Genomic DNA, 27281 nt, shown 5'->3' with positions numbered 1-27281 from the left:
TCATCGAGCGCACCTTCCCCCGTAGGTCGTTCCATCGCTTTCTGATATCTTCCCGATTTCTGGGATGCTGTTCCACAGCGTTGACCCTGTCTACGATCCTTTGCCATAGCTCAGCCTTCCTTGCTATGGTGGTGTGCTGCACCTGTGTGCCGAAGAGCTGGGACTCAACCCTCATAATTTTCTCCACCATGACCCGGAGTTCTTGGTCAGTAAACCTTGGGTGTCTTTGGGGTGCCATGGGGTGGTGTGGATGAGGTGTGGGGTGGTATTTGTGGTGATGTGCGTGGTGATATGTGGTTATGTGTGCGTAGATGTGGTGTGGGTGATGAAGTTGGGTTCCTGTGTGTGTTGGGGTTTTCTATTGCTGTGCTCGCTCTCTCTATCTCTCTCTCTCTCTCTCTCTCTCTCTCTCTCTCGCCTTCGCTCCGATTTCCAACTAGTGGGGGTTTGTGGGTGATGTGGGTGTGTGTTTTATAGTTGATTGGATGTGTGGGAGTGTTGTTTGTATGTGTCTCAGGTGTGCGTATTTCACATTGTCCAATGTGGCTGTGTTTTGGAGCTGTGTGTGTATTTTGAGCGCGGCGGTGTGTACCGCCAATGGAATACCGCGGTTGAAAGACCGCCGCGTGGATTCGTGGGTCAGAATGGCATGGGCGTGTTTGTGTTGGCGTGACGGTGGAGGTTTGGTCATCTCCAGTTTTCCACGGCCCGCTGATGAGGCGGCCTTCCTTGGATGTCGGATTGTTGGCGGTTTCACAGTTGGTGGTCAGAATGACCGTGGCGGTTTACCGCGGCCGCGGCGGTAGAATGGCAGACTTCTGACCGGCGGTAAGGGCCTTTTACCGCCGAGGTCAGAATGACCCCCTATGTTTGAAATCCAAGAAGGAACTGGAGGTGTTCTGGGTGGAATGATGCATTTTAAGCCTTCCATGAAGGCTTTGATAACAGGTACTCTAAATAAAGATGTGTGCTGTATATTTTGCAAATATGCAGAAATTGCAGTGAGATGTATTTTTATGCAAGAGAATGCTAGATTTGATTTTTGCAAATGAAGCAAATAATATACATTATCTTGTATTGATGCTGAAAGAGGGGCAATTTGTTCAGACTGACAGTAATATACTAATCTTTTCCATTTGTAGGCATAGCACTGTCTGGTAGTGGGTTTTCTTGCTTGTTTAATTACTTCCATACATTCAGTTGGTAGCTGTAAATACCGAAATTCTAAAATCTCAGGAGCCAAATCGCTAGATTGAGTGTGTTGGGATTTGGGTGCCTGATCTGCCCTTTGTTTTGTGTCAACAGATCTAGTCTGTTTGGGAGTTTGGAGTGTGGTACTACCGACAGGTCTAGTAGTGTTGTGCACCAGGGGTGACGTGCCCACATTGGTGCTATAAGTATCAGATTGAGCGTGTTTTGACGCAAATTGTTGACTAGAAAAGGAATGAGTGGGAGAGGAGGAAAAACGTAAGCAAATATCCCTGACCAATTCATCCATAGAGCATTGTCCTTGGATAGGGGATGTGGGTATCTGAATGCAAAGTTTTGGCATTTTGCGTTTTTGCTGGTGGCGAACAGATCCATGTCTGGTGTTCCCCATTGTTGAAAGTATTTTTGAAGTACCTGAGGGTGAATCTCCCACTTGTGTGTCTGTTGATGATTTCTGCTGAGAACATCCGCTAGCTGGTTGTGTATCCCTGGAATGTAATGTGCTACTAGGTGAATTTGATTGTATATTGCCCATTTCCAAATTTTTTGAGTTAGGAGGGAGAGTTGGGACGAATGTGTCCCTCCTTGTTTGTTTAGGTAATACATGGTGGTCATGTTGTCTGTTTTGATCAGGACATTTTTGTGAATAAGGAGAGGCTGAAAAGCTTTGAGTGCTAGGAAGACAGCTAACAGCTGTAAGTGACTTATGTGTAGCTGTTTGCGTTGTGAATCCCATTGTCCTTGAATGTTGTGATTGTTGAGGTGAGGTCCTCAGCCAATCATTGATGCATCTATTGTAACTATGGTCTGAGGCACAGGGTCTTGAAACGGCCGCCCTTTATTTAGATTTGTGGAATTCCACCACTGAAGGGACATGTATGTTTGGTGGTCTTGAAGTTGACCCTGTGCTTGTGACCACTGTGCAAGGCACTGTTGCAAGGGCTGCATGTTTAGTCTTGCATATGGAACAATTACAATACATGATGTCATCATACCTAATAGTCTCATGACAAATTTGACAGTGTATTGTTGACCTGTCTGTATTTGTGCTAATATATTGTGGAATGCTTGTATTCTCTGCGTATTTCGACTTGCAAGCGCTTTTTGAGTATTTAGTATTGCCCCTAAATACTGTTGTATTTGCGCAGGCTGTAGTTGTGACTTTTGGTAGTTTATTGAGAACCCTAGCATGTGCAGGGTTTGTATTACATAATGCGCATGGTTTTGACACTGCGTATGATTGTTTGATTTTATTAGCCAATCGTCTAGGTATGGAAAGACATGTATGTGTTGTCTTCTTAGGTAGGCTGCGACTACCGCTAGGCACTTTGTGAATACCCTTGGAGCTGTCGTTATTCCAAAGGATAACACTTTGAACTGATAGTGCTTTCCTTGAATGACAAACCTGAGATATTTTCTGTGCACAGGATGGATGGGTATGTGAAAATACGCATCTTTGAGGTCTAATGTTGCCATGAAATCGTGTTGCTGAAGTAGTGGGATAACATCCTGTAGTGTTACCATATGAAAGTGTTCTGACAGAATGTAAAGATTGAGGGTTCTGAGATCTAATATTGGCCTTAAGGTGCCATCCTTTTTGGGAATGAGGAAATACAGTGAGTAAACTCCCGTTCCTATTTGATTTTGTGGCACGGGTTCTATTGCTTGTTTGAGTAATAGAGATTTAACCTCTTCCTGTAACAGAGTGATATGGTGTGTGGAAAGCCTGTGTGGTTTTGGTGGAATGTTTGGTAGAGTTTGTATCAATTCTAGGCAATAGCCATTGCGGACAATTGATAATACATAGTTGTCTGTGGTAATGTTTAGCCAATTGTTGTGGAACTTTTGCAGTCTTCCCCCCACAGGGGAGGTGTGAATTGGAAAGGAATGGTACAAGTCACTGTTTACCTTGTGAGGCTTGTTTTGATGTCTGATATTTTCCCCTGCCTCTGGGGTACAGGCCTCTATAACCTCTGAAACTACCTCTTTGATATTGAGGTTGGTAGGGTGATTCTGGTTGTGATGTGGATGGCTCTGTACTCTGGGGCCTAAATCAACCTCTTAACTGAGGTTTCCAAAAGGATCCCCAGTATTGTGTGGTGTATAGCGCACCCATGGCCTTTGCGGTGCATGAGTCTTTAGGCACTTTTTCAATTGCAGTGTCCACCTCTGTGCCGAAAAGTTGTTTTTTATTGAACGGCATATTCAACACCGCTTGTTGAATTTCAGGTTTGAACCCGGAGGACCTGAGCCATTCGTGCCTCCTGATTGTTGCAGCAGTGTGGACGCTCCTGGCAGCTGTGTCTGCTGAGTCTAGGGCAGACCTAATTTGGTGATTGAAGATGGCTTGCCCTTCCTCTACTATCTGCTGAGTCCTGTTTTGATGTTCCTTGAAGAGATGCTGAATTAGATCTTTCATCTCACCCCAATGTGCCCTATCGTATCCAGCCAACAACGTCTGAGAGTTGGCTATTCTCCATTGGTTGGCTGCCTGGGATGCCATTCTCTTCCCTTCAGCATCAAATTTTCTGCTCTCTTTGTCTGGTGGGGGTGCATAACCTGACGGCTTCGAGTTTGCCCTCTTCCTAGCGGCACTTACTACTACTGAGTCTGGAGGGAGTTGCTGACTTTTATACACAGGATCAGACGGAGGTGGCTTGTATTTCTTCTCTACCCTGGGAGTTATTATTCTCGCTTTGAAAGGCTCGCTAAAGATTTGATCAGCATGTTTTAGCATGCTTGGGAGTATAGGGAGCGACTGGTATGTTGTGTGCGTGGAGGAGAGTGTATTAAATAAAAAATCGTCCTCCAACTGTTAAGTGTGCATGGTGACACTATGGTATGCTGCAGCCCTGGCTAGTACTTGATTGTCCCCTGTACTATCTTCAGGTGGTGAAGGCTTTGAGGGATAGCAGTCTGGGTCGTTATCGGGAATGGGATCTGGATCATAAAGATCCCAGGATCTATATTGTTGTGCTGTCAATCAAATTAATGTGATGGTGACTGCATAGGTGTAGGGCTGGTAGGAGGAGAGATATGTGGAGAGTGAGAAGGAGACTGAGAAGAAGAAAATTGAGGAGGTAGATGTCTCTCCTTTGTTCTTGGCACTTTAGCTGGAGGCTGTGCCGTGTCCAATTCCTTCTGAAAGGCTAATTTCCTCTTTGGTTTTGGAGGAGGTGCAGACAAAATTCTGCCCGTTTCTTTGTGGATATGAATCCTGGCTTGCCTTTCATCCATTTGCTCTATGATAGGCTGCATTTGTGAGTCCTCCTCAGTAGATTTTCGGCATTCTCTAAGTACTTTTGAAAGTCCACGCTCCTCAGTGTAAGTCAGTTTTTTCGGCTCCGAAATTGGCTTTTTCGGGATTGAAAAAGATGAGTCGAAGATGGTCTCTGTTCCGAAAAAGATTTTCGAGATTTCAACTCGGAAGAGCAGTGTTTGCTCGGTTCGGAAACGGAGCTTCGACTCGAGTCCAATGGCTTCGGAGGAGTGGCCTTTTTCGGTGCCGAACTTGTGGGTTGGTCACTGAATGTCTTTTTTCGGGTCGAGCCATGGCCTTCAGGGAGTGGCGGCCCCAAGGCCTTATATTTCGGCTTGGATGGAACAGGGGCAGGCGTACTCACGTGCTGTCCTGCCATGACCGGTCTGTCCTCCTCGGATTCCTGCTGGGAGTCGGATCCTTGAACAGAGACTGCGGTCTGCATGATCTCTTCCTCTTCGATGTCGAGATGTTCGGTGCTTTTGGATGCCATCTCGAGTCTCCGTGCTCTTCGGTTTCGGAGCGTCTTCTTGGATCGGAAGGATCTGCAGGCCTCGCAATTTTCTTCCCGATGGTCTGGGGAAAGGCAGAGATTACAGACGAGATGTTGGTCAGTATAACGGAATTTAGCATGGCACCGAGGACAGAATCGGAAAGGAGTCCGGTCCATGAGGCTTACACGTGGTCCGCCCGACGAGGCCCGAGTTGGGTGCAGGTGCTCCGAAGGGCGAGTAAAGATGTTTGATCCGACAGTACTGAAGTGTCGATAGACGGTGTAACGCGATCAAAACAACACGACGAGAAATAAAGAGTTTTCAAGCTTTTCCAAATCGAACTATCGGAGCGAAATGAAACACGTCCGAACCCAATGGCAGAAAGAAAACAATCTAACATGGAGTCGAGTCTTCGAAGAAAAACAACTTGTAACACTCCGAGCCCAACACTAGATGGCAGACGTATGCACAGCATGTGAATCTGCAGCGGAACATGCCACGAACAGATGTACACTGGGTAAGTGACATTTTCGATATATATATCTCTCTGAAGAGCATTCTTACACAGCGAGTGTACATTGATTTATGCGGACCAGCAATGGGTGCGGTTGACCGCATAATTATTCTTAAGGCATGACGCCCTTCTGTTCACTTCAGAGATTTCCTGAACCGAAAGAGATACAGTAGCAATAGTGAATATGCAATTAAAGAGATAGATTAATAAAGGCACCCACATTAGGGTATCACATGGGGTAAAAGCTATTGATATCTTGACAAGATCAGGGGCATAAACATCTTAATTCTCAGGACCAGCACCTTACATTCTGACACATCCCAGTTTGCCTCATCATGTTATTACCCATGTCCATGCTGTCCTCGTACATCTTATTAAAAAAAAATACCACACTGCAGTAATATCTGCAGAATCAGGATCATTACCAGGTTGTTGATTCACTAGATGGCAGACGTATGCACAGCTACACGGCATTGAACTTACTGGCTCAGTGAGGAACAGCCTGACATCTTATTTCTAACAGAACCATGGTTGAATGAGTCATCAGCCCCCACCTTGAAGCTTGCTCTCCCAGAGGGTTACACCTTTGTGCATGTTGACAGAACCGGGAGCATGATGTGGGAGGAGTAGCTATTGCCTTCAAGAAACATTTTAGGTGCTCTTGTTTATGAGAGGGTTGATAAGAAGGCTTACAATAATTAACCCAACACAAGTCCTACAGCTCTCTGTACCTGCTAGTACCTTAACTGGCCAAGTGGATTGGGAGCTTATGGAGACCAGTACTGGGTGTCCAGATGCTCCTCCAAAAGGCCTTTCATTCTTCAGCATACAACACTGAAATCCTGATGCTTAGGGACATGCCTTTCTGGAGCAGTATACCACAGACAGCAGTGTACTTCCCTCAGTCACTAGAACAGCAGTCGTCAAACTTTTTATGTTGCGCCCCCAGTGGGGGAAAAAATCATTGCACCCCCCCTTAGAATTTTTCAGAATTATTCAATAAAGCTGACAATGTTTAAATATGTTTAGGCCTAAATAAACTTTGAAGTTAAGTTCTGTTATCTTTTTGTAAATACAATTAAATACATGTTCGCCAACTATGCTATCCTGGTCAGGCAGGCCTTACTAACTTGTAACAGTATCCACAGCGTAATAATTAGAAATGGGAGTGGGGGTTTTGAAGAATATTTGCAGCCCCTTCCCTTTTGATACAAACGTCCAGCTTGGATACAAATGACAAAAAGATGTTAGTAATGGCCCATTGCAGAGCGTTCACTGCTGCTTATTTTTTGCCCAGCATAAAGGAAAGCACTGTTATCAGGGCAATGCTTCTTTTGGCCAGAGCCTGCCCGCACCCCCTGAATGAGGGTCTTCCCAGGGACATCACAGGCAGTTTTGAAAGATAGTGCTATGGCCAGGGTATTGAAGTTTGTTAGGAACGAGGTCAATAGAGCATACTTTACCAAAATCGCTTACAATTCCATCCTACAACATGATGCAGGTTTACTTCCCTCTCTGTGAAATCTGGAAACAGGCTTAGTGGCTCGCTAACGCTTCGAAGGCCCAAAAGGATCATATTGCTATGCCAAGAATGTGCCAAAAAGTCATATAAAATGGAATAGCTGAAGCCCTTTTCCATCGCCTGGTCATCTCCTATGCTTTACTCCCTCCGCCACCCATACCTCCTCCTTCCCTCATAATTTTCCCCATTTCATTTCCTTTACGCCACTCTCCCCCTTCTTGTCCCACTCCTAGCAATGCACAAACAACTATATGCATCAAGATATCTTGAATTATCTTTAGCTCTGCCTTACCTAAGGTGAGCTCAAAAATTGTACAATGCTTAATATATTTTAAAATATACATGCATTTTTACCGGCATTGCATTGCTTGGATCTTCTCCATACATGAACTGGACCTTCACAGTTATATTTCTTGCAGAACCTTGGCGATTTGCAAAGTTAAGGCTTTGTGGGTATACATACAGAAGATTTCTGTGAAAGTAAAGTGGAAAGTTGGGACAAATTACAGGAGTCTCATTTACAATACAATCTCCTTTGCACCAAGGGAACGTTACTATTTCAAGAACAAACACGTGTATGTGTGAGGGGTTGGAAGAAAAGTTCACAGCTTGGGCCCCTGAAAGAATATGTACAGCTACACCATTTGCTATGCAACACAATTTATTTTATTAATTAAAAATATTTTTCAACTACGGAATTAATAATCGAAAGTGCTGTATTTTGCAGATTTAAAAGGTTTATATGTCAGATATAATCTGAAAAACAGCATATCTATTTTATTGCCAACTTGCTTAATTTCAATTCTTTCAAAAATATTGCATATAAATAAACAAATTAGCATAAAAACAATTAAAATTAATGTGTAGCATTTCAAATTGAAATATCATTTATAGCTGGCAATCAGTCGAAGAAAAAATACATAATTGACCACTACTAAAACAAACACTGACTGCGTAAGAAAATAACATTATTTCCCCCACAATGACATGAATTAAATGTGTTCAGCGGCGTCTTTTTTAAAAGGCCACGTTAAATGAATGCTAAATAGGGAAACAAGCTGTTGTGGCACCGCTAATTACACAACTGAATTATCCAACCGCTGTTTCTTACATGTGTCTTCCCAGGAATCACCAATACCCACGTTTCCCATACTCAAATATAATTTGAAAAAGTCAATGGATAATAAGAACAAAAAATCATTTGGATTTATTTATCGCAAAGAACCTCAGGAGGTTAGAAAGACGATGGACGACTGCGGCATATCAAGGGAGCGTCTCGCGAGTAACGGAAGCTGTCAGCGGTTTATGTTTATTCATCAAGTAAGGGGAATGGGGGCTCGGGGGGAGCAGAGGGCTTGCCCGGTCTCCCCCCGGGCTTTTCGGGCCGGAGTGGTACAGGCCACTGATGAGTTGGGGATTGGTGGTCGGTGCAGGAAGGGGCGGGTTGTTGGTGGGAGGATAAAAGACAGGGGCAGGGTGTGGGCGGCCTCTTTGGCCGTCGTCACACCCAGTAGGCGTGTTTGTCTTCGTGCTTGGGAGTTTATTTGTAATTGTGGTAGGAGTTTTATTACGGTTTGGAGGCGTTTTTGAGGCGGAGCTTGTCGTAATAATTTCGTTTACATTAGTAGAGGGCATTGTGGTGTATTTGTTATTGTCAGGAGCATAAGGAGTTTGAGTGAATATGGAGTTGAACAAGGTGGTGCAGGCCCTAAAAACGTTGAGGGATGAGGGCAGGGAAGATTTAATTAGAGAAGGTGTATTGGAGGAGGCGTGGGTAGGTTTAAAAAGGCCGAGGAGGTTATCGGCGCAAAGGGTGAGCGCTGCTGTAGCGGCGTGCTCTTCTCCTTCAGAAAAAGCGAAGAAATTCAAAACGAAGAGCGCGGAAGGACGGAAAGTCGCGGGCTCACCTGTGCAGCCCCAAGAGGTGTTGGTGCCCGCTTTAGGGCCGGATGAAGCTAGTGGGTCTCGTCGACGGGGTGCGGGGCGGCTGCTGAGGCGTTCGGGTGTCTCCTTAGCAAGGAGAGTGGCTGCAGGAGGGAGGGGGGTTGGCCGCGTGGGCGCGATGGTGGTTGGAGGGAGACAGGGGGCGCGGCTTGCGAGCGCGCGTCATGCAGGCCAGCAAAGAGGTGGGCGGGGGCGGAAACAAGCCCAATTGCCACGCGAAAACGCGGCTGAATGCGAGGCGGCCATTTTGAAGGAAAGAACCTTGGGAGCCACAAATAAAATGGCGGCGCCCAGCGAGAAGTTTAGTTTTATGGGAAGTCGATTAAAAAAAGGGCAGGCGGTTGATACAAGGTTTTTTGAGGAGGGTGGAGAGCGTAAGGAGGAGGTAATTGTGATTTCAGATGAGGAATTGGAAGGCCAGGGTAGTTTGGGGTACATTCCAGAAGCTATGGGTTTATTGGAGGAGAGTGTTGTTGAGATGGGAATTGGTGTAGCTGGGCTAAGAGAGACAGGCTTTGGAAAGGAGTGGAGTGTGGAGAGTTATGGTGCTAATGTTAGTGATTCTAACGTTTTGGAAGTAAGTGAGAAATTGGTTTGTGCAGACTTAGAAGGTGTGATGACTAGAGATTTGGGTAGCAGTCAGGCTGGTAGGACTACTGGTAGGGGCGAGGTTAGCGTTTTGGCGAACAGGTGGCAGCCAGGATTGCAGGATTTTAGCGCTGGGTGTGACGCTCCTCGGTTTCTGGGCAGGCTGAGCGAGATGGCGGTGCATCAGGATGCCGGGCGGCATGCTGGTGGGCAGAGTTTACCGGTTAAGGCCAGGGCGCTTTTGGTACACCGGAAAGAAGGGAGGGTAAATTCCGGAGCGGTTTACCCGACAGCGAGGGAAGCAGGTGCTCGTTGTTTGCTGGGTCACAGTGCGGGCTCAGTTTTGGATGATGAACAGCCTTCCACCAGCTGGGGCGCTGGTGCAAGTTTTGCAAGGCCAGAAGAAACTCTGCTTGACTACGAAGAAGACGATGAAGTCCAGAATGCAAGGGTAGTGGTACCAGTTTTGCAGGCAACGGTTCCAGAAGTGGTCCAGGGCGATCACTCTAAAAATCGTCGCAGTACACCTGGGAATTTACCTAGAGGTGAGATTGGGCTGGGTCTGGGTCGAAATGTTGGTGGTTATGGGAGGGAGGTATGTGGTGCAGGCGGGGTGGACGCTTCTGTGCAGGTGGATTGCGTTACTGTTAATGGGGCAGGTAAGTCAGGGGTGTTGGGGGTTGTGCCGAAAGATGATGAGTTAAAGGTATTGCAGGAGTCAGTAAAGGAAGGGGGTGTACTAAATGCTGATGTGTCGGGAAGAGGTAAAAAATTGCCGTACATGGGAGTGGCGATGCCTTTGGGGGCGCATCTCACTCAGAATTTAAAGGATAAGATTTGGAAAGGTGAATTTGTGGATGTGTTTAAACTATTGCATAGAGAGGTGCAAGCGAAGGAAGGGTCAAAGGAAGAGGAGTGGGAGTTGGCCAGGAGACCTAAAGTTCCGACAAATATTGAAAATTGGACATCGGCCTTTCTGATTTATGCAAGCGTCTATTGTGAAAGGCACAAGGATTCGTGTATTGCTTTGTTTAAATATATGGATGTGGTGTGGCGGGCCCAAATGGATTATGGGGGCTTTGGGTGGTTTCGGTACGACGAGGAATTTCGTGCAAGGAAGGCGATGGACCCATCCAAAGCTTGGGGGGAAATAGATAATGAGTTGTGGATGCAGTGGTTAAGGACAGCCAGGTATGCTCCTACTACGCACACTGCAAGTGGTCTCCCGGTACAATATAAGCCCTTTCAGGGGCGTCCCACCCAATTTGGGGTGGGTTTTGGACAGCATGGGCAATTGCAAGGGAATGGGTCTTGCTGGGCATTTAACAGCAGCTTCTGCAATAGGCAGCCCTGTAGATTTCGGCATGATTGCTCCCATTGCGGAGGCAGGCACCCAGCTTTTCAGTGTTTTGGAGGAATGCACTGGGGATGGCAGGGACAGCAAAATAGAGGTGGTGACAGGGGCAGAGGCCAGATTCAGCATGTTGTTGGAAAAGGGCCCTACGCCTATTAAATGTGAGACTATTTCTTATTGGCTACGTTGGTATCCTCGAAGGGATGAAGCGAAGGTGTTGTGGAGTGGTTTTGTTGAAGGTTTTCGCTTATGCTATCAAGGTCCTAGAGTGCGAAGGTGGGCCAACAATTTGAAATCGGCAAGGACTTATCCGGAGGTGGTTCAGGCAAAATTGGACAAGGAATTGGAATTGGGAAGGATGGTAGGCCCCTTTTTGGAGTGGCCTTTGGCCAACTTGACTATTTCGCCCCTAGGAGTGGTTCCTAAAAAACAGACAGGTGAATTTAGGTTGATACATCATTTGTCTTGGCCAGCGGGGAGTTCAGTCAATGATTTGATCGCTGTTGAGGACACTGTTGTGCACTATGCATCAGTGGATGAAGCTGTTGCCTTGGTGAGGAAGTGTGGACAAGGGGCGGAGATGGCAAAAGCGGACATTAAATCAGCTTTTCGGTTATTGCCTGTTCACCCGGAAGATTTTTCTTTGTTGGGGATTCAGTTCGGGGGTGTGATTTATGTGGATCGCATGCTTCCAATGGGTTGTTCGGTTTCTTGTTCCTTGTTCGAAATGTTCAGCACGTTTTTGCAGTGGTGTTTCCAGTACAGGAGAGGGGACAGGTTGGTGACACATTATTTAGATGATTTTTTCTTTGTGGGGGCGGCAGGAACAGGGTCATGTGGCAGGGATTTGTTGGAGTTTAAGGACTTGATGTCTGAATTTGGGGTGCCGTTGGCAAAGGAGAAGACGGAGGGCCCTTTGACATGTATTAGTTTTCTTGGCATTGAGCTGGATTCGTTGAGGATGGAGGTGAGGTTACCTCAGGACAAAGTGAGGCAGTTGATTTTGCTTTTGGAGGACACGGTAAAAATAAATAAGTTGGAGTTGCGGCGAGCTCAGGAATTACTGGGACATTAGAATTTCGCTTGTAAGGTGGTCAGAGTGGGAAGAGCCTTTTGTAGGAGACTTGGTTTTGCAATGAAGGGTGCGACGTTACCACATCATCACATTAGGATCAAGGCTCAAGTGAAGGAGGATCTGAAAATGTGGATTTGTTTTTTGCAGGATGTTAATGGAGTGTCTATGTTGGTGGATGACTCGGATTGGTTTTGGCAGGTGCAGTTGTTTTCTGATGCATCTGGAGCCCATGGTTTCGGGCTGTTTTGGGATGGTCATTGGATGGCGGAGGCTTGGCCAGCTAAATGGAAAGAAGCAAGGCATAGCATTGCCTTTTTGGAATTTTTTCCATTAGTGGTGGCGTTGGTAGTCTGGGGTTCCCACTTAGCTAATCGGAATGTGGTGTTTAACGTGGACAATCAGACAGTGGTAGCATTGGTGAATTCGCAAAAGGCGAAGGAGGTTAAGGTATTGAAATTGCTGCGTATTTTCTTGTTGCATTGCTTGAAATTCAATGTTCTGTTCAAGGCTAAGTATATCCCGGGAATCAATAATGATATTGCTGATGCCCTATCTCGTTTTCAGTGGCAGAGGTTCCGTGGTCTAGCACCGGGAGCGGATATGGAGAAGACGCTGGTACCGGGGGAGTTGTGGGCTTTAGGAGATTAAGGATGTTGGAGCTGGTACAGCGGTCTATAGCCCCGTCTACAAGGAAGAGTTATGGTCAGGCCTGGTTGGAGTTCTTGGAAGCAGGAGCGGTGAAGGTGGTTGGGGGGGATGACGTCGTCATTAGGAGACGAGGTATGGCGGTTTGCTTCATTATGCATTTGATTGATAAAGGTTTGTCTGCGGTTACAATTGCAGGTAAGTTGGCAGGGATATCATTTTACGGTAAGTATTTTTGGGGTTATGACCCAGTGGAGGGAGAGATTTGCAGGCGGATTTTAGCGGGTTGGGCCAGGTCGGGAGGTGCAAGGTGGGATAGAAGGAGGCCAATCACATCACATTTATTGCGGGCCATTTTACGGGCACTGGAGGTCGTTTGTTTCTCAGATTGGGAGGTGGGTTTGTTATCTTTATGCATGGCTTGGCTCTTTCATGGAGCGTTTCATATTTCAGAGTTGTTAGGTTTAAAGGGGAGGGAAGGATTATTGCTTTCCAATGTACAGGTAAGTGGAGGGGATGTTGTGGTTTGGTTGGGTAAAACAAAAGGGGATCAGTTGGGCAGAGGTCAGGAGGTTGTTTTACGGCGTACAGGCTCCCAAGATTGTCCGGTTAGGTTGTGGTTTAATTTTGCAGGTAAGTTGCCTAAGTCCACAAGGTTTGTATTTTTGCATCAGGATGGTTCTTCTTTATCGGCATCTCAGGTTTTGGCGGTTTTAAAAATGTGCTTGAGGCGGTTGGGTTTGGATCCGGGATTATACGGGACTCATTCTTTTAGGATTGGCGCGGCAACAGAAGCCAGGAGACTGGGGAGGAGTGATCAAGTAATTCAAAACTTGGGTAGGTGGAGGTCACAGTGTTTTAAACGTTATATTAGAGCAGATAAATGATCATAGGGTGATCTTGAATGGTAAATGGGTTCTTTTCAAATTTGTTCTTTTGCTCCTTTTAACTATCTGCTCTTTTCCTCCTGTTCTAGCTGTCAGTTTTGGGGTGCTTTCCTTTGGGGTGGGCTTACAGTGAGGGGGTGAGACATACTTTTAACATCTTTTTTGCTTCGTAGGTTGTGTTGGGGGTCCAAACGGAGTATGTACGGTGTGGATCGTCGGGCACTCATTCATTCGCTGGGCTGAGAAGCAGGCTGCGACGAGGCATTTTGGTCGACAATTGGGTTTGGATGGTGTGAGGGTTAAAGTTAGTTGGGTGGGTAAGAGTGGGATGAGGTGGGGAGAGCTTTTATATGTTCTTTCACAAAGGATTCGGCAAGGTGTTGCCCTGATTTATTGGTTATTCATCTGGGCGAAAATGATTTGGTTTCCCTTTTGGGTATAGGTTTACTGAAGGCAATGAAGTTAGATTTGCTACGCATTAAGGAGAAGTGGTCAGGGACACACATTGTCTGGACGGGACTGGTACCTCGGAGGGTCTGGAGGGGGGCTCATTCTTTTCAAGGCATAGAGAAACAGCGAAAGAAGGTGAATAGGGAAATGAGGTCTTTTTGTCGAGTTCAAGGTTTTTCTGTGTTGAGTCATGACAATATTAGCGGTTCAGATGTAGGTTTTTTCCGTCAGGATGGGGTTCATTTATCCTTTTTGGGTAATGAGATTTATTTGTTTGAGTTACGAATGATGATTGCGGACCTGTTGGGGGTTAAGCTATGGGATAGATAGATGGGGTCGGGTGGGGCAGGAAAACGCCTACCGGGTTTTCCTGTGTGGCGAGGGGTTTATGGTCAAGAAGCATTTCGGGTGGGGAAAGGGATCGATATAAAAATCAGTGGACAGGGAATTTACACAAGGCAAGGGGAATTTTAGAAGGGATGGGTAAGGGGTAGGTCAGGTCAAGGTGGTAGGCATAAGGGGTAGGTTGAATGGGTTCTTTAGAGGGAGGGGGAGGGGATAGGAGGAAAGTTATGTATTAGTGAGGTTATGTAGTTTTGTAAGGCTTTATGCCAAGGTGTTTATATTGCCAGACCTGTTCTATTAAAGCGGCCTTTTACCCCTTAACAACGAGTTTGTGGTTTGTTCACTCTTTGGGCCCGATGGGGGATCGGGGGGAGCAGAGGGCTTGCCCGGTCTCCCCCCCGGGCTTTTCGGGCCAGAGTGGTACAGGCCACTGATGAGTTGGGGATTGGTGGTCGGTGCAGGAAGAGGCGGGTTGTTGGTGGGAGGATAAAAGACAGGGGCAGGGTGTGGGCGGCCTCTTTGGCCGTCGTCACACTCAGTAGGCGTGTTTGTCTTTGTGCCCGCCCGCCCTCCCATGCATTGATTCTTGTTCCTGTGGGATTTTTTGTTTTCGGACCCCCTTTTTGTTTGGTGTTTTGTGGTTGGAGGTGTTTTTTGCAATTAGTGAGGCGTTGTAGGTTGGGCATTCATAAGTTTCAGCTTTGACAGGACAGGTCTGGGTTTTGTTTTGGTTAATTGTTCATTAGATGTGTTTGTATGTCAAGGGGGGTTTGGGGTGGTTTTATTATTTTTGCCGCTGGTAGTCAGGTCTGGCTGCGGGGGGTATATGGTCAAGAAGCATTTCGGGTGGGGAAAGGGATCGATATAAAAATCAGTGGACAGGGAATTTACACAAGGCAAGGGGAATTTTAGAAGGGATGGGTAAGGGGTAGGTCAGGTCAAGGTGGTAGGCATAAGGGGTAGGTTGAATGGGTTCTTTAGAGGGAGGGGGAGGGGATAGGAGGAAAGTTATGTATTAGTGAGGTTATGTAGTTTTGTAAGGCTTTATGCCAAGGTGTTTATATTGCCAGACCTGTTCTATTAAAGCGGCCTTTTACCCCTTAACAACGAGTTTGTGGTTTGTTCACTCTTTGGGCCCGATGGGGGAACGGGGGGAGCAGAGGGCTTGCCCGGTCTCCCCCCCGGGCTTTTCGGGCCGGAGTGGTACAGGCCACTGATGAGTTGGGGATTGGTGGTCGGTGCAGGAAGAGGCGGGTTGTTGGTGGGAGGATAAAAGACAGGGGCAGGGTGTGGGCGGCCTCTTTGGCCGTCGTCACACCCAGTAGGCGTGTTTGTCTTCGTGCCCGCCCGCCCTCCCATGCATTGATTCTTGTTCCTGTGGGATTTTTTGTTTTCGGACCCCCTTTTTGTTTGGTGTTTTGTGGTTGGAGGTGTTTTTTGCAATTAGTGAGGCGTTGTAGGTTGGGCATTCATAAGTTTCAGCTTTGACAGCACAGGTCTGGGTTTTGTTTTGGTTAATTGTTCATTAGATGTGTTTGTATGTCAAGGGGGGTTTGGGGTGGTTTTATTATTTTTGCCGCTGGTAGTCAGGTCTGGCTGCGGGGGGTTTATGGTCAAGAAGCATTTCGGGTGGGGAAAGGGATCGATATAAAAATCAGTGGACAGGGAATTTACACAAGGCAAGGGGAATTTTAGAAGGGATGGGTAAGGGGTAGGTCAGGTCAAGGTGGTAGGCATAAGGGGTAGGTTGAATGGGTTCTTTAGAGGGAGGCGGAGGGGATAGGAGGAAAGTTATGTATTAGTGAGGTTATGTAGTTTTGTAAGGCTTTATGCCAAGGTGTTTATATTGCCAGACCTGTTCTATTAAAGCGGCCTTTTACCCCTTAACAACAAGTTTGTGGTTTGTTCACTCTTTGGGCCCGATGTAACAAGATTCTTTCTGGAAGTAATGCCCTGTTTTAATTACACCGAGAATTAACGTATATAATTTAATGATAACTGTTATCCCCCGAGAAAACGAGGAAATAAACACTTTCTAAATATATTGCGCTACAAACGGCACGGCACGGCACACAAATCAGTGTAATAAATACATGTGCCACTAACATTTCCGTTCACTGGTAATAGGTTCCATGACAGTATATTGTATAATCTGCACATGAACGCCAATTCACCCAAAATGCCAGGGATAGCGGAAGTGACATCACAGACTCGTTGACCTTCAGTTTCATTCATACACACAACATGCTTACCCATACACACATTCACACTTACACACGCTCCCTCTCACGCACACACTCACGATCAAGCACTCATACTTACCTTAGATGCCAGGGAGGGACACAGTCCAGCTAATTGTATTTTTACTGCACTAATAGAGAATAATCAAACATTATTTACTAATAGTGTAATAAAAAATGAGAGGAAACAACGCGCAAGGAGCCTCACCCGACGTCCCCAATGACGCACTGACATTGTGCTCCTGGCACTGATCTTTGCAGCTCTGAATTCAGGGGTCGCAAAGGGAGTGACAGGGGTCGCAAGGGGCAAGCCAGGGGTCGCAGCCACGACCACTGGCAACCCCCAAATGACGTCTATGAATCTGCACCCATTTACTTTCATTGTGTGTAGTGTGGCTGTAGCTCACTGGCTGTCCTAAAGAGTCTATTTCCGAGAAGCCTCAACTTAAAATGCACAAACCCCTTTTTTCGTTAAAAAAAACAGTACAATCTCTTTAAGGGAGTTAGTGGTCTTCATTGCCGAGTCTCCGTTAAGAGCCATTGCTAATTGGTATATTTATAAAAACGGAAGTACAATTATTAGGGCACGTGTGTCAACCTTACAGGTGTATGAAACAACATTTCTAAGTATAGAAGCTGATTTAAATGAAGCAGAACAAGCTACGAATGCTTCAGGCATAGCTTTTCTAGTCAAATAATTTAACTTGTTATTCAGTGATAGGTTCTGTCATGACCAACTCACACTTCAATTGTTGTTAAATATCACAAAAGTGCAACACTTGATGTCACAACATGTTTCAAGCAACTAGAAGGGTGAAGCCAGGGAAGGGGGCAGACGAGTCAATGGCTCCTTTTCATGGAAGAAAACAATCTTCTTTGTCAGTCGAGGTGGATTCGTTGTAAATCAGAGTCCAGCTCGACCATGGGCAAGGTGTAGAGAGTATATTTAGAGAAGGAGCGCTTTTCTAGGTCACACTGTCCTCTAATGCCCCATTAATGGTGCACAAAGGACAGTCTTGACAGTGAACGGTTCAAAGTAACTGGGCAATGGGCTAAAAGTGACTCCTGCATCACTGTTAACCCCAGAATATAAAGTCATACGAGTAAAAGTTATGGCACTGTAACATCTGTATAAAAACTCATAAGCAATTCATAATGCAGAGACTTATATAAGGAAGGTACAAACATTCCCTATATTCACTGAATGTGCTTTACTTGCTCCCTGCAAAATGACTGACTCTTCACTGAGCTCCTCTGAAACTCCAGTCCTGATGGAGAAAGGCCCCAACATTATGGGCTTTCTTCCTTGAAATTGTAGGAGTAGCAAGCAAGCATGTACCTTGGGATCTGGACCCTGTTGCCCTGAAGAATCGTAAGATGAACATAGGCCTCTGGAGGAGAACACAAGCAATGCCAGACTGATTTTGGCCTACTTGGGCCTCCTCCGTGAGGTGTAACTTAAGTCATGTGGCAGAGTGAGCGCAGGACTCACCTAGCTCAAAAATCATCTAAAGGGAACTGCTAGCACTATTAGTTACCAGAGAGATTTAATCTACTGTACAATGAAAAAAGGTTGGAGTTGGTAACTTTATCTCTGTGCCCCAAGGTAGCCCAGAAGTATTTGGCCTGGAACTTGGACCATGGGCTTCACCATTTTCTGATACTATTTCAAATGAATTTGGTTCAGCTAAATGAATTAATGGCAAACAGGTCCTCCTCTGGCAAATCTGGGAAAGAATGGGGATCCAGGAGCTTAATCATGTTTTGCTTGTTTGTCCAGCACTATTACTTCTGCGCTGCCACCTCTCACAGCCAATGTTTTAAAAGAAAAATATTAAAACTGTAGAGGCTGCGCAAGAGTTTCTCTTTCATCCAAAATATGAAGTAATTTGTACAAAACTTTTAACATCTTTTAAAGGTTATATTAATCTAGATTTAGGATTGCTGCTGTGGAGGGTGAGAACATTTTTTTAGCTGCTCATAATGGTGTAATTTGCACATAAGTTTATTATTTTAGGGATTTATGAATTCATCTAATTTGTGTTCAAGTGGCTGCTATAGAAATGAGATCAAGTGTACAAATGTTTTATAATTCCTATGCTTATTCGTTCATCTCCTTTAATTGTGTAATCTGCTAACATACTACTTATGGTATTGTTATGATTTTATGTAGACCTCTTTTGAGCTCCAAATCATAAATAAAGAATTGAATTGAACTAACTGAATTGACTCACGTATCGGCATACACATCTCTTCTGATGGTGTTGCATGTAAGAAAAGCCAAATGTGACGGGTGGAATGTTTGCAGGCAGTGGTAGACGCTGGCAAATGCATGGGGCAGCATCCCAGTCCACTTCACTTGCCCATCATGTCACTCCAGTCCATTCTATTTGTGGATTCAGACATATTTCTACAAGAATTGACAAGCCAGGCCCTCTCTGGACATGGATACACACAACCCTGGACCAGATTCAGCCTAGCTAAGCATCTTTGGTGAATTGTAGCTTGAGTCCTGTGGCACAGTGAACACAGGGTCCCAAAAGCTCAAAACGGACAGAAAGCAAACACTTATTCTATGCAGGTTCCTGAATAATTAAGAATGTGCCCTCTAGGAAGGATAACAAGTCTTCCATAAATGGAAATAAAGGGAAAGAGAAGATGAGAGACCGTCAACCCCTGGAGAGGAAATCGAAAGCAATTTTATTGAATGTATACTTCCACGGAAACATCATCTGTTTGAGATCTAGTGTACTGTGGAAAATAAAAGCTTCAATCATCATAATGGAGAACACGCTTTGTAATCTAAGTAAAAAGGTGGTGCAGTTTTCCATCATCATAGATGGAAAAACCAAGAAGAATGATGTGCAGGGCCAGAACTGGTGCAGTTTTCAAATGATGGATGGTAATGTGCTCAATGAAGAGAGAAAATAAAACAACCTCACCATTCTAGAAAACTGAGAATGATACAAAGTGACCAATATCTTGTTGATACCACCACAGACAGAAGGGGGTCTTGACTTATTGCTCAGTGGATTCCTAATCTCCCAGACCCAAGTTAAATTTTGGGTGAGAAAACTGACTGGGAATTTGAAGAAGTGGTTAGACTGGATATTTCGTATGACTGATGAGTGTGTTTAAGATATCATTCTGACCTTGACCGATGGCATGAGTCAGCAGTATTTCGGGCTCACAGAGTTATACTTTTCCGAGAACTGAAGAGCAGTCAAGGTGAGTTTCCACCATCCACCCAAACTGAATTTCCTCAAAAGGGACAGAACAGATTTTCTGTGTCCCAAAGAGGGTAGAGACGACCTTGTTGTCTGCATGTGACACTGTGTTATGAAAGAGGTTTATGTTAAGAGGAGTAACACAGTGTTGAAGATGGTTAACCAGACTGCAAAAGTATTTACTGAAAACCGAGAATAATGAAAATGTCACTTACCCAGTGTACATCTGTTCGTGGCATTAGTCGCTGCAGATTCACATGTTTGGCACAGTCCGCTGCCTGGTGTTGGGCTCGGAGTATTACAAGTTGTTTTTCTTCGAAGAAGTCTTTTTGGTCACGGGACCGAAGGACTCCTCCCTCCTCGGCTCCATTGCGCATGGGCGTCGACTCCATCTTAGATTGTTTTCCCCGCAGAGGGTGAGGATGGAGTTGTTTGGTATAAATAGTGCCCATGCAATGGAGTGAATATGTATGTACGTTAAGAGTTTATAATAATTATTTACAAATGTTCAGATGTTTAAGATTTATGATCTACTTCTAAACGGCTACAGGCTTCCCGGGGAGGTGGGAGGGTACATGTGAATCTGCAGCGACTAATGCCACGAACAGATGTACACTGGGTAAGTGACATTTTCAGTTCGATGGCATATGTTGCTGCAGATACACATGTTTGGCATAGACTATAAAGCAGTTACCTCCCCTAAAAGCGGTGGTTTAGCCTGTAGGAGTTGAAGTAGTTTGGAATAATGTTCTTAGTACAGCTTGGCCCACTGTAGCTTGTTGTGCATTTAGTACGTCTACACAGTAGTGTTTAGTAAACGTATGAGGCGTAGACCAGGTTGCAGCCTTACATATTTCGCTCATAGGAATGTTTCCTAGAAAGGCCATTGTAGCACCTTTCTTTCTGGTTGAGTGTGCCTTTGGTGTAATAGGCAATTCTCTTTTGGCTTTAAGATAGCATGTTTGAATACATCTGACTATCCATCTAGCAATGCCTTGTTTAGAGATTGGATTTCCTATGTGTGGTTTTTGAAAAGCTATGAACAGTTGTTTTGTTTTCCTGATTAGCTTTGTTCTGTCAATGTAATACATTAGTGCTCTTTTGATGTCTAATGTATGTAGTGCCCTTTCAGCCACAGAATTTGGTTGTGGGAAGAACACTGGCAATTCTACTGTTTGATTTAAATGGAATGGTGAGATTACCTTTGGCAGAAATTTTGGATTTGTTCTTAGAACTATTTTATTGTTGTGTATTTGAATAAATGGTTCTTGTATGGTAAATGCCTGTATTTCACTTACTCTTCTGAGGGATGTGATTGCAATGAGAAATGCGACCTTCCAGGTTAGATATTGCATTTCACAGGAATGCATGGGTTCGAAAGGTGGACCCATGAGTCTTGGTAAGACGATGTTAAGATTCCATGAAGGAACTGGTGGTGTTCTTGGTGGTATAATTCTTTTTAGCCCTTCCATGAATGCTTTAATAACTGGTATTCTAAATAGAGACGATGAATGAGTAGTTTGTAGGTAAGCAGATATTGCTGCGAGGTGTATTTTTATAGATGAAAAAGCGAGATTTGCTTTTTGCAAATGTAGTAAGTATCCTACTATGTCTTTAGTAGAGGCATGTAATGGTTGTATTTGATTGGCATGGCAGTAGTAAACAAATCTTTTCCACTTAGATGCATAGCAGTGTCTAGTGGAAGGTTTTCTAGCTTGTTTTATGACCTCCATGCATTCTTGTGTGAGGTCTAAGTGTCCGAATTCTAGGATTTCAGGAGCCAAATTGCCAGATTCAATGATGCTGGGTTTGGATGCCTGATCTGTTGTTTGTGTTGTGTTAACAGATCTGGCCTGTTGGGTAGTTTGACATGCGGTACTAGTGAAAGGTCTAGTAGAGTTGTATACCAAGGTTGTCTTGCCCATGTGGGTGCTATCAGTATGAGTTTGAGTTGGTTTTGACTCAACTTGTTTACTAGATATGGAAGGAGAGGGAGAGGGGGAAAAGCGTACGCAAATATCCCTGACCAACTCATCCATAGAGCATTGCCTTGTGATTCGCGGTGTGGGTACCTGGATGCGAAGTTTTGGCATTTTGAGTTTTGTTTTGTTGCGAACAAATCTATCTGGGGTGTTCCCCAAATTTGAAAGTACTTGTTCAGAACTTGGGGGTGAATTTCCCATTCGTGGACTTGTTGGTGGTCTCGCGAAAGGTTGTCTGCTAGTTGGTTTTGTATTCCTGGAATAAATTGTGCTATTAGGCGAATGTTGTTGTGAATGCCCACTGCCAAATTTTTTGTGTTAGGAGGCACAATTGTGTTGAGTGTGTTCCTCCTTGTTTGTTTAAATAATACATTGTTGTCATGTTGTCTGTTTTGACAAGAATGTATTTGTGTGTTATTATGGGTTGGAAGGCTTTTAACGCTAGAAATACTGCTAACAGTTCTAGGTAATTGATATGAAATTTTGTTTCGTGTATATCCCATTGTCCTTGAATGCTGTGGTGATTGAGGTGTGCTCCCCACCCTGTCATGGAAGCATCTGTTGTTATAACGTATTGAGGCACTGGGGCCTGAAATGTCCGCCCTTTGTTTAAATTTTTGCTGTTCCACCATAGAAGCGAGAGGTATGTTTGGCGGTCTACCAACACCAGATCTTGAAGTTGACCCTGTGCCTGTGACCATTGTGATGCTAGACACTGTTGTAAGGGTCGCATGTGTAGTCTTGCGTTTGGGACAATGGCTATGCATGATGACATCATGCCTAGAAGTTTTAGCACAAATTTTGCTTGTATCTTTTGGTTTGGAAACATAGCACTTATTACCTTGTGGAATGCCTGCACTCTTTGTGGACTTGGAGTGGCAATTCCTTTTGATGTGTTGATGGTTGCTCCTAGATATTGTTGTGTTTGACACGGTTCTAGGTGTGATTTTGTATAGTTGATGGAAAACCCCAGTTTGTGAAGGGTTTGTATGACAAATGTGGTGTCGTTTGCGCATTTTTTTACTGTGTTGGTCTTGATTAGCCAATCGTCTAGGTAAGGGAACACATGTATCTGTTGTCTCCTGATGTGTGCTGCTACTACTGCTAGACATTTTGTGAACACTCTTAGTGCAGTTGTTATTCCGAATGGCAACACCTTGAATTGGTAATGTATTCCTTTGAATACGAACCGTAGGTACTTTCTGTGAGAAGGGTGTATTGGTATATGAAAGTACGCATCCTTTAGGTCTAATGTGGTCATGTAATCTTGCTGTTTGAGCAGTGGAATGATGTCTTGTAGTGTGACCATGTGAAAATGGTCCGATATGATGTAGGTATTTAGTGTCCTGAGATCTAATATTGGTCTTAATGTTTTGTCTTTTTTTGGAATGAGAAAGTACAGGGAGTAGACTCCTGTGTTTTTTTGTTGTACTGGTACTAACTCTATTGCATCCTTTTGCAGTAGTGCTTGAACTTCTAGTCCTAAAAGTTCTAAATGTTGTGGTGAAATTTTGCGTGTTTTGGGGGGGATGTTTGGTGGGAAGTTGTGGAATTCTATGCAATAGCCATGTTGGATTATTGCTAATACCCAATTGTCTGTTGTAATCTGTTGCCAAGATTGGTAGAATTGGCTTAGTCTTCCCCCCACTGGTGTTGAGTGAAGGGGTTGCGTGACTTGAAAGTCACTGTTTAGGTGGAGGTGTTTTTGGAGTCTGGAATCTTCCCCTACTCCTTGGGAATTGACCCCCCATATATCCCCTGAAACCTCCCCTTTGGAAGGAACCCTGATATGGTGTGGTTCTTGTTTGTTGGCTGGTGGAGTCTGTGGGTTGGCCACGAAACCCCCCTCTAAATGGAGTTTTTCTGAAAGAGCCTCTGCTCTGCGGGGAGTAGAGTGCGCCCATGGCCTTGGCCGTGTCTGTGTCCTTTTTACGTTTTTCAATGGCTGTATCCACTTCAGGGCCAAAAAGTTGTTTTTCGTTGAAGGGCATATTAAGGACAGCCTGCTGGATTTCAGGTTTGAAGCCTGAAGTGCGGAGCCAAGCGTGTCTCCTTATGGTGACAGCAGTGTTGACTGTTCTCGCTGCAGTATCGGCTGCGTCCAGTGAAGAGCGGATTTGATTGTTTGAGATCGTTTGTCCCTCTTCAACTATTTGCTGCGCCCTTTTTTGGTATTCTTGGGGAAGATGGTCTACGAGAAGTTGCATCTCATCCCAGTGAGCGCGGTCATATCTGGCCAGCAGCGCTTGAGAATTTGCGATGCGCCACTGGTTGGCTGCCTGTGATGCTACTCTTTTCCCTGCCGCATCAAATTTTCTGCTTTCTTTGTCCGGAGGTGGGGCGTCACCAGATGTATGGGAATTTGCTCTTTTGCGAGCTGCCCCTACTACTACGGAGTCAGGTGGTAACTGCGAAGTAATAAACACTGGATCTGTGGGTGGTGGTTTGTATTTTTTATCCACCCTTGGGGTGATGGCTCTTGATTTTACGGGCTCTTCAAAAATTTGTTTTGCGTGCCGTAACATCCCCGGTAGTATTGGGAGACATTGATATTGGCTATGTGTAGCCGAGAGGGTGTTAAATAAAAAATCATCCTCTATAGGGTCTGAATGCAGTTGGACATTGTGGAATTCTGCAGCCCTAGCCACCAGTTGTGAGTATGAGGTACTGTCCTCTGGCGGTGACGGCTTTGTGGGGTATGAATCTGGATCATTGTCCGGCACTGGGGTGTCGTATAGGTCCCAAGCGTCTTGATCCTGATCATCTTGACTTATGGTAGTTTGCGCTGGTGAGTGCATTTGTGGCGGTGTTTGTGCCGGCGATGCCTGTTGTAGTGGAGAGGGCGGAGGCGTGACTTTTTTGACCACTTTGGCTTGTGGTTGTGCGTCATCCTTGAGGAGACTGATCCTTCTTTTCCTCATTATTGGGGGAAGGGTTGATATCTTCCCTGTGTCTTGCTGGATGTACAGTCTCTTTTGTGTGTAGTCTGATTCTACACTTTGGAGCTCTTGTCCAAATCTGTGCATCTGGCCACTTATTCCTTGTTCCTCTGAGTAGGATGAAGGTGTGGTATTTTTCGGCGCCGAGAGAGAATCTTTTTTCGGTTTCGGCACCGACAGAATTTTTGTTCCTTTCGGCATGGATTCTCGGTGCCGATGTTTTTCGGTGCCGGTATCTTGTCTTTGTCTCTCGGAGCCGCTTTCTCGGCTCCGAGGTTGCTCCATGGCGGTCCCTCGACCGGAGTCGGGTGTCTTCGCTATGGGCGTGCCCTTTTTCGGCGCCTTCGACGGGTCGCCTGTTTTATGGGTCGAGCCATGGCCTGTTGGCAGTGGCGTCCCCTGGGCTTTCGTTTTGTCGATGGTTTTACTTTTCGACGTCTTACTCACAGTTTGTTGCTGTTGTTCGACGTCGGAGTCTCCGGATTCTGATTCCGGAACCGAGAATATTTCCTCTTCGTCATTGAAACGTTGTTTTGTCGGCGTGGACGCCATTTGTAGACGCCTGGCTCTTCGGTCCCGGAGTGTTTTTCTGGACCGGAAGGCTCGACAGGCCTCACAGGTATCCTCCTTGTGCTCGGGGGACAAGCACAAGTTACAGACCAAGTGCTGATCTGTATAAGGATACTTACTGTGACATTTTGGGCAGAAACGGAACGGGGTCCGTTCCATCGGCTTCGATGTCGCACGCGGTCGGGCCGACCAGGCCCCGATGGGGGAATCGAAGCTACCCCAAAGTCTTCCGATGATCGGTGTCGATGTACCTAACTATCCCGATACCGAACGGAACAATACCGACGCTTTCTTCCGAGATTCTGACTAACTTTCCAAACCGAAACACGGAGCGAAAAGGAATACGTCCGAACCCGACAGCGGAAAAAAACAATCTAAGATGGAGTCGACGCCCATGCGCAATGGAGCCGAGGAGGGAGGAGTCCTTCGGTCCCGTGACCAAAAAGACTTCTTCGAAGAAAAACAACTTGTAATACTCCGAGCCCAACACCAGGCAGCGGACTGTGCCAAACATGTGTATCTGCAGCAACATATGCCATCGAACCTTCTCTTTCCCAAACACATAAGGGATCTCAAGTGAACAAGCCAGTCATTTTGTTTTCTTTGTTCGTATACTGCGTTGCTAAACATCTCATCTGTCGTTTTTATTCGGAAATGGGACATGGTGGGTGTAACATATTAAAAAAGATTGCCACTTGTCAGGGCAAGTGGTGGCTACAGATGGAGTCACAACCCTTCTTGTGGGCTAAACCTCAGAGCAATATTATGTGTATTGAGAAGGTACTTACTTTCAAAGAGTCAGGCAGCTAATCGTCTAAAGTAGTGTTTATGAAAGGTGGTAGGCGCTGCAACAACTGAATAGGTATGCTAGCAGGAAGTAGGGAAACACATAAGAAATCAACCCAAAAAAGGCTGTGATCCTTCCACTATGTTAGAAAATACCTCTGATGAGTAGCGATCTTGGTACCCTTGGGGACACAGTACCACAGCTAAAATGAGCTTCACCTGACAGATACTTGGAAAATTCTCATCCTCATTCGTTTAATTGCCTAAATGCAGGAGACTATGTGCTCCAGCAAGCAAAATGGGCAGCTTCTGGGGAGAATCATTTCTGTCAATGACTGTATTGTTGACAGTGTACAGAAGAACACCCAAGGATAGAGTGGGAAGTAACACTGGGACCTACAAGGTATTGCTATGTGAAAACCTATTTCCCAGGACCACAGCCCATGTGATTGTAAAGAACCTGTTGCAGTATCCCATCTTAACCCCGATTAGTTGCTCGTAAGAACTGCATGTGGGTCTGGAAGTGAAGCACGTGTCAGTCAGCATTCAGGCTAGCTTCAAAAGGCGAAAGGTCACGCCGCCTCTGGTATCCAGAAGGGTCTTGGTAAACAGCGTCATAAAACAATCAGATAGGCACAAGAAATAAACCATCTATTTTTATTTTATTCATTTTGCATTCTTCTATAGGGCACTCGAACATGTGGTGTCAGAGTGCTTTACAATGGAACAGAACTGTGGAGATAGAATGTCTCAATTACATTAACATTATTGTACTTTAACATTAAGACATAACTGTGGAGGCAGAATTTCTTCTGTTAAATGCCTGTTGTGTACCCTCAAGAGGCATCTTGCTCATCTTCCGTATATCTGGCATAGAACATTTTTTTCTAGGTAAATTAGATATGTTTGCACTAGTTCTGTCTACATCTATGTATTCCTCAACCTGAAACTATGGTTCCCCACTATTATAAAGTATTGTGACATCGAGCTAAAATGTTCTGGTTTCCACTGTATTTAGTTGGCATCATTAAAAACTATAAAAAGAAATATTAAAACCACTCCAGACCCTTTTATATCATGAGAGAACACAGATTTACATGAGCTTTATCTAACTAGGGAGGTAGGGCACTGTGCACTGCCTCTTTTTATTAAAGTCCAGAATTGATTTGATGCAACAACTCCACCCTTCACCTCCTGAAAATTATTTATTGACCATCTAGTTGACTTCCTGCACATTATTAGGCCACTTGC

The 27281-nt window shown here is 45.1% G+C and overlaps 1 protein-coding gene across 10 annotated transcripts in view; it reads right to left on the bottom strand.

Moving 5' to 3' along the window:
* The window catches only part of DOCK7 (dedicator of cytokinesis 7), a 1022674-nt gene that overhangs the window by 530345 nt on the left and 465048 nt on the right, over positions 1-27281 (bottom strand). For all 10 annotated transcript variants that reach the window (XM_069232530.1, XM_069232531.1, XM_069232532.1 and 7 more), the window contains one exon: positions 7353-7470. In XM_069232530.1, coding sequence (XP_069088631.1) covers positions 7353-7470 — 118 coding nt within the window. The remainder of the gene's footprint in view (positions 1-7352; positions 7471-27281) is intronic.

The sequence above is a fragment of the Pleurodeles waltl genome, chromosome 4_2 (genome assembly GCF_031143425.1).
Source record: "Pleurodeles waltl isolate 20211129_DDA chromosome 4_2, aPleWal1.hap1.20221129, whole genome shotgun sequence".
Lineage (NCBI taxonomy): Eukaryota > Metazoa > Chordata > Amphibia > Caudata > Salamandridae > Pleurodeles > Pleurodeles waltl.
Note: the sequence above shows the minus strand (reverse complement) of the source record. Positions and strands in the feature narration are given on the sequence as shown.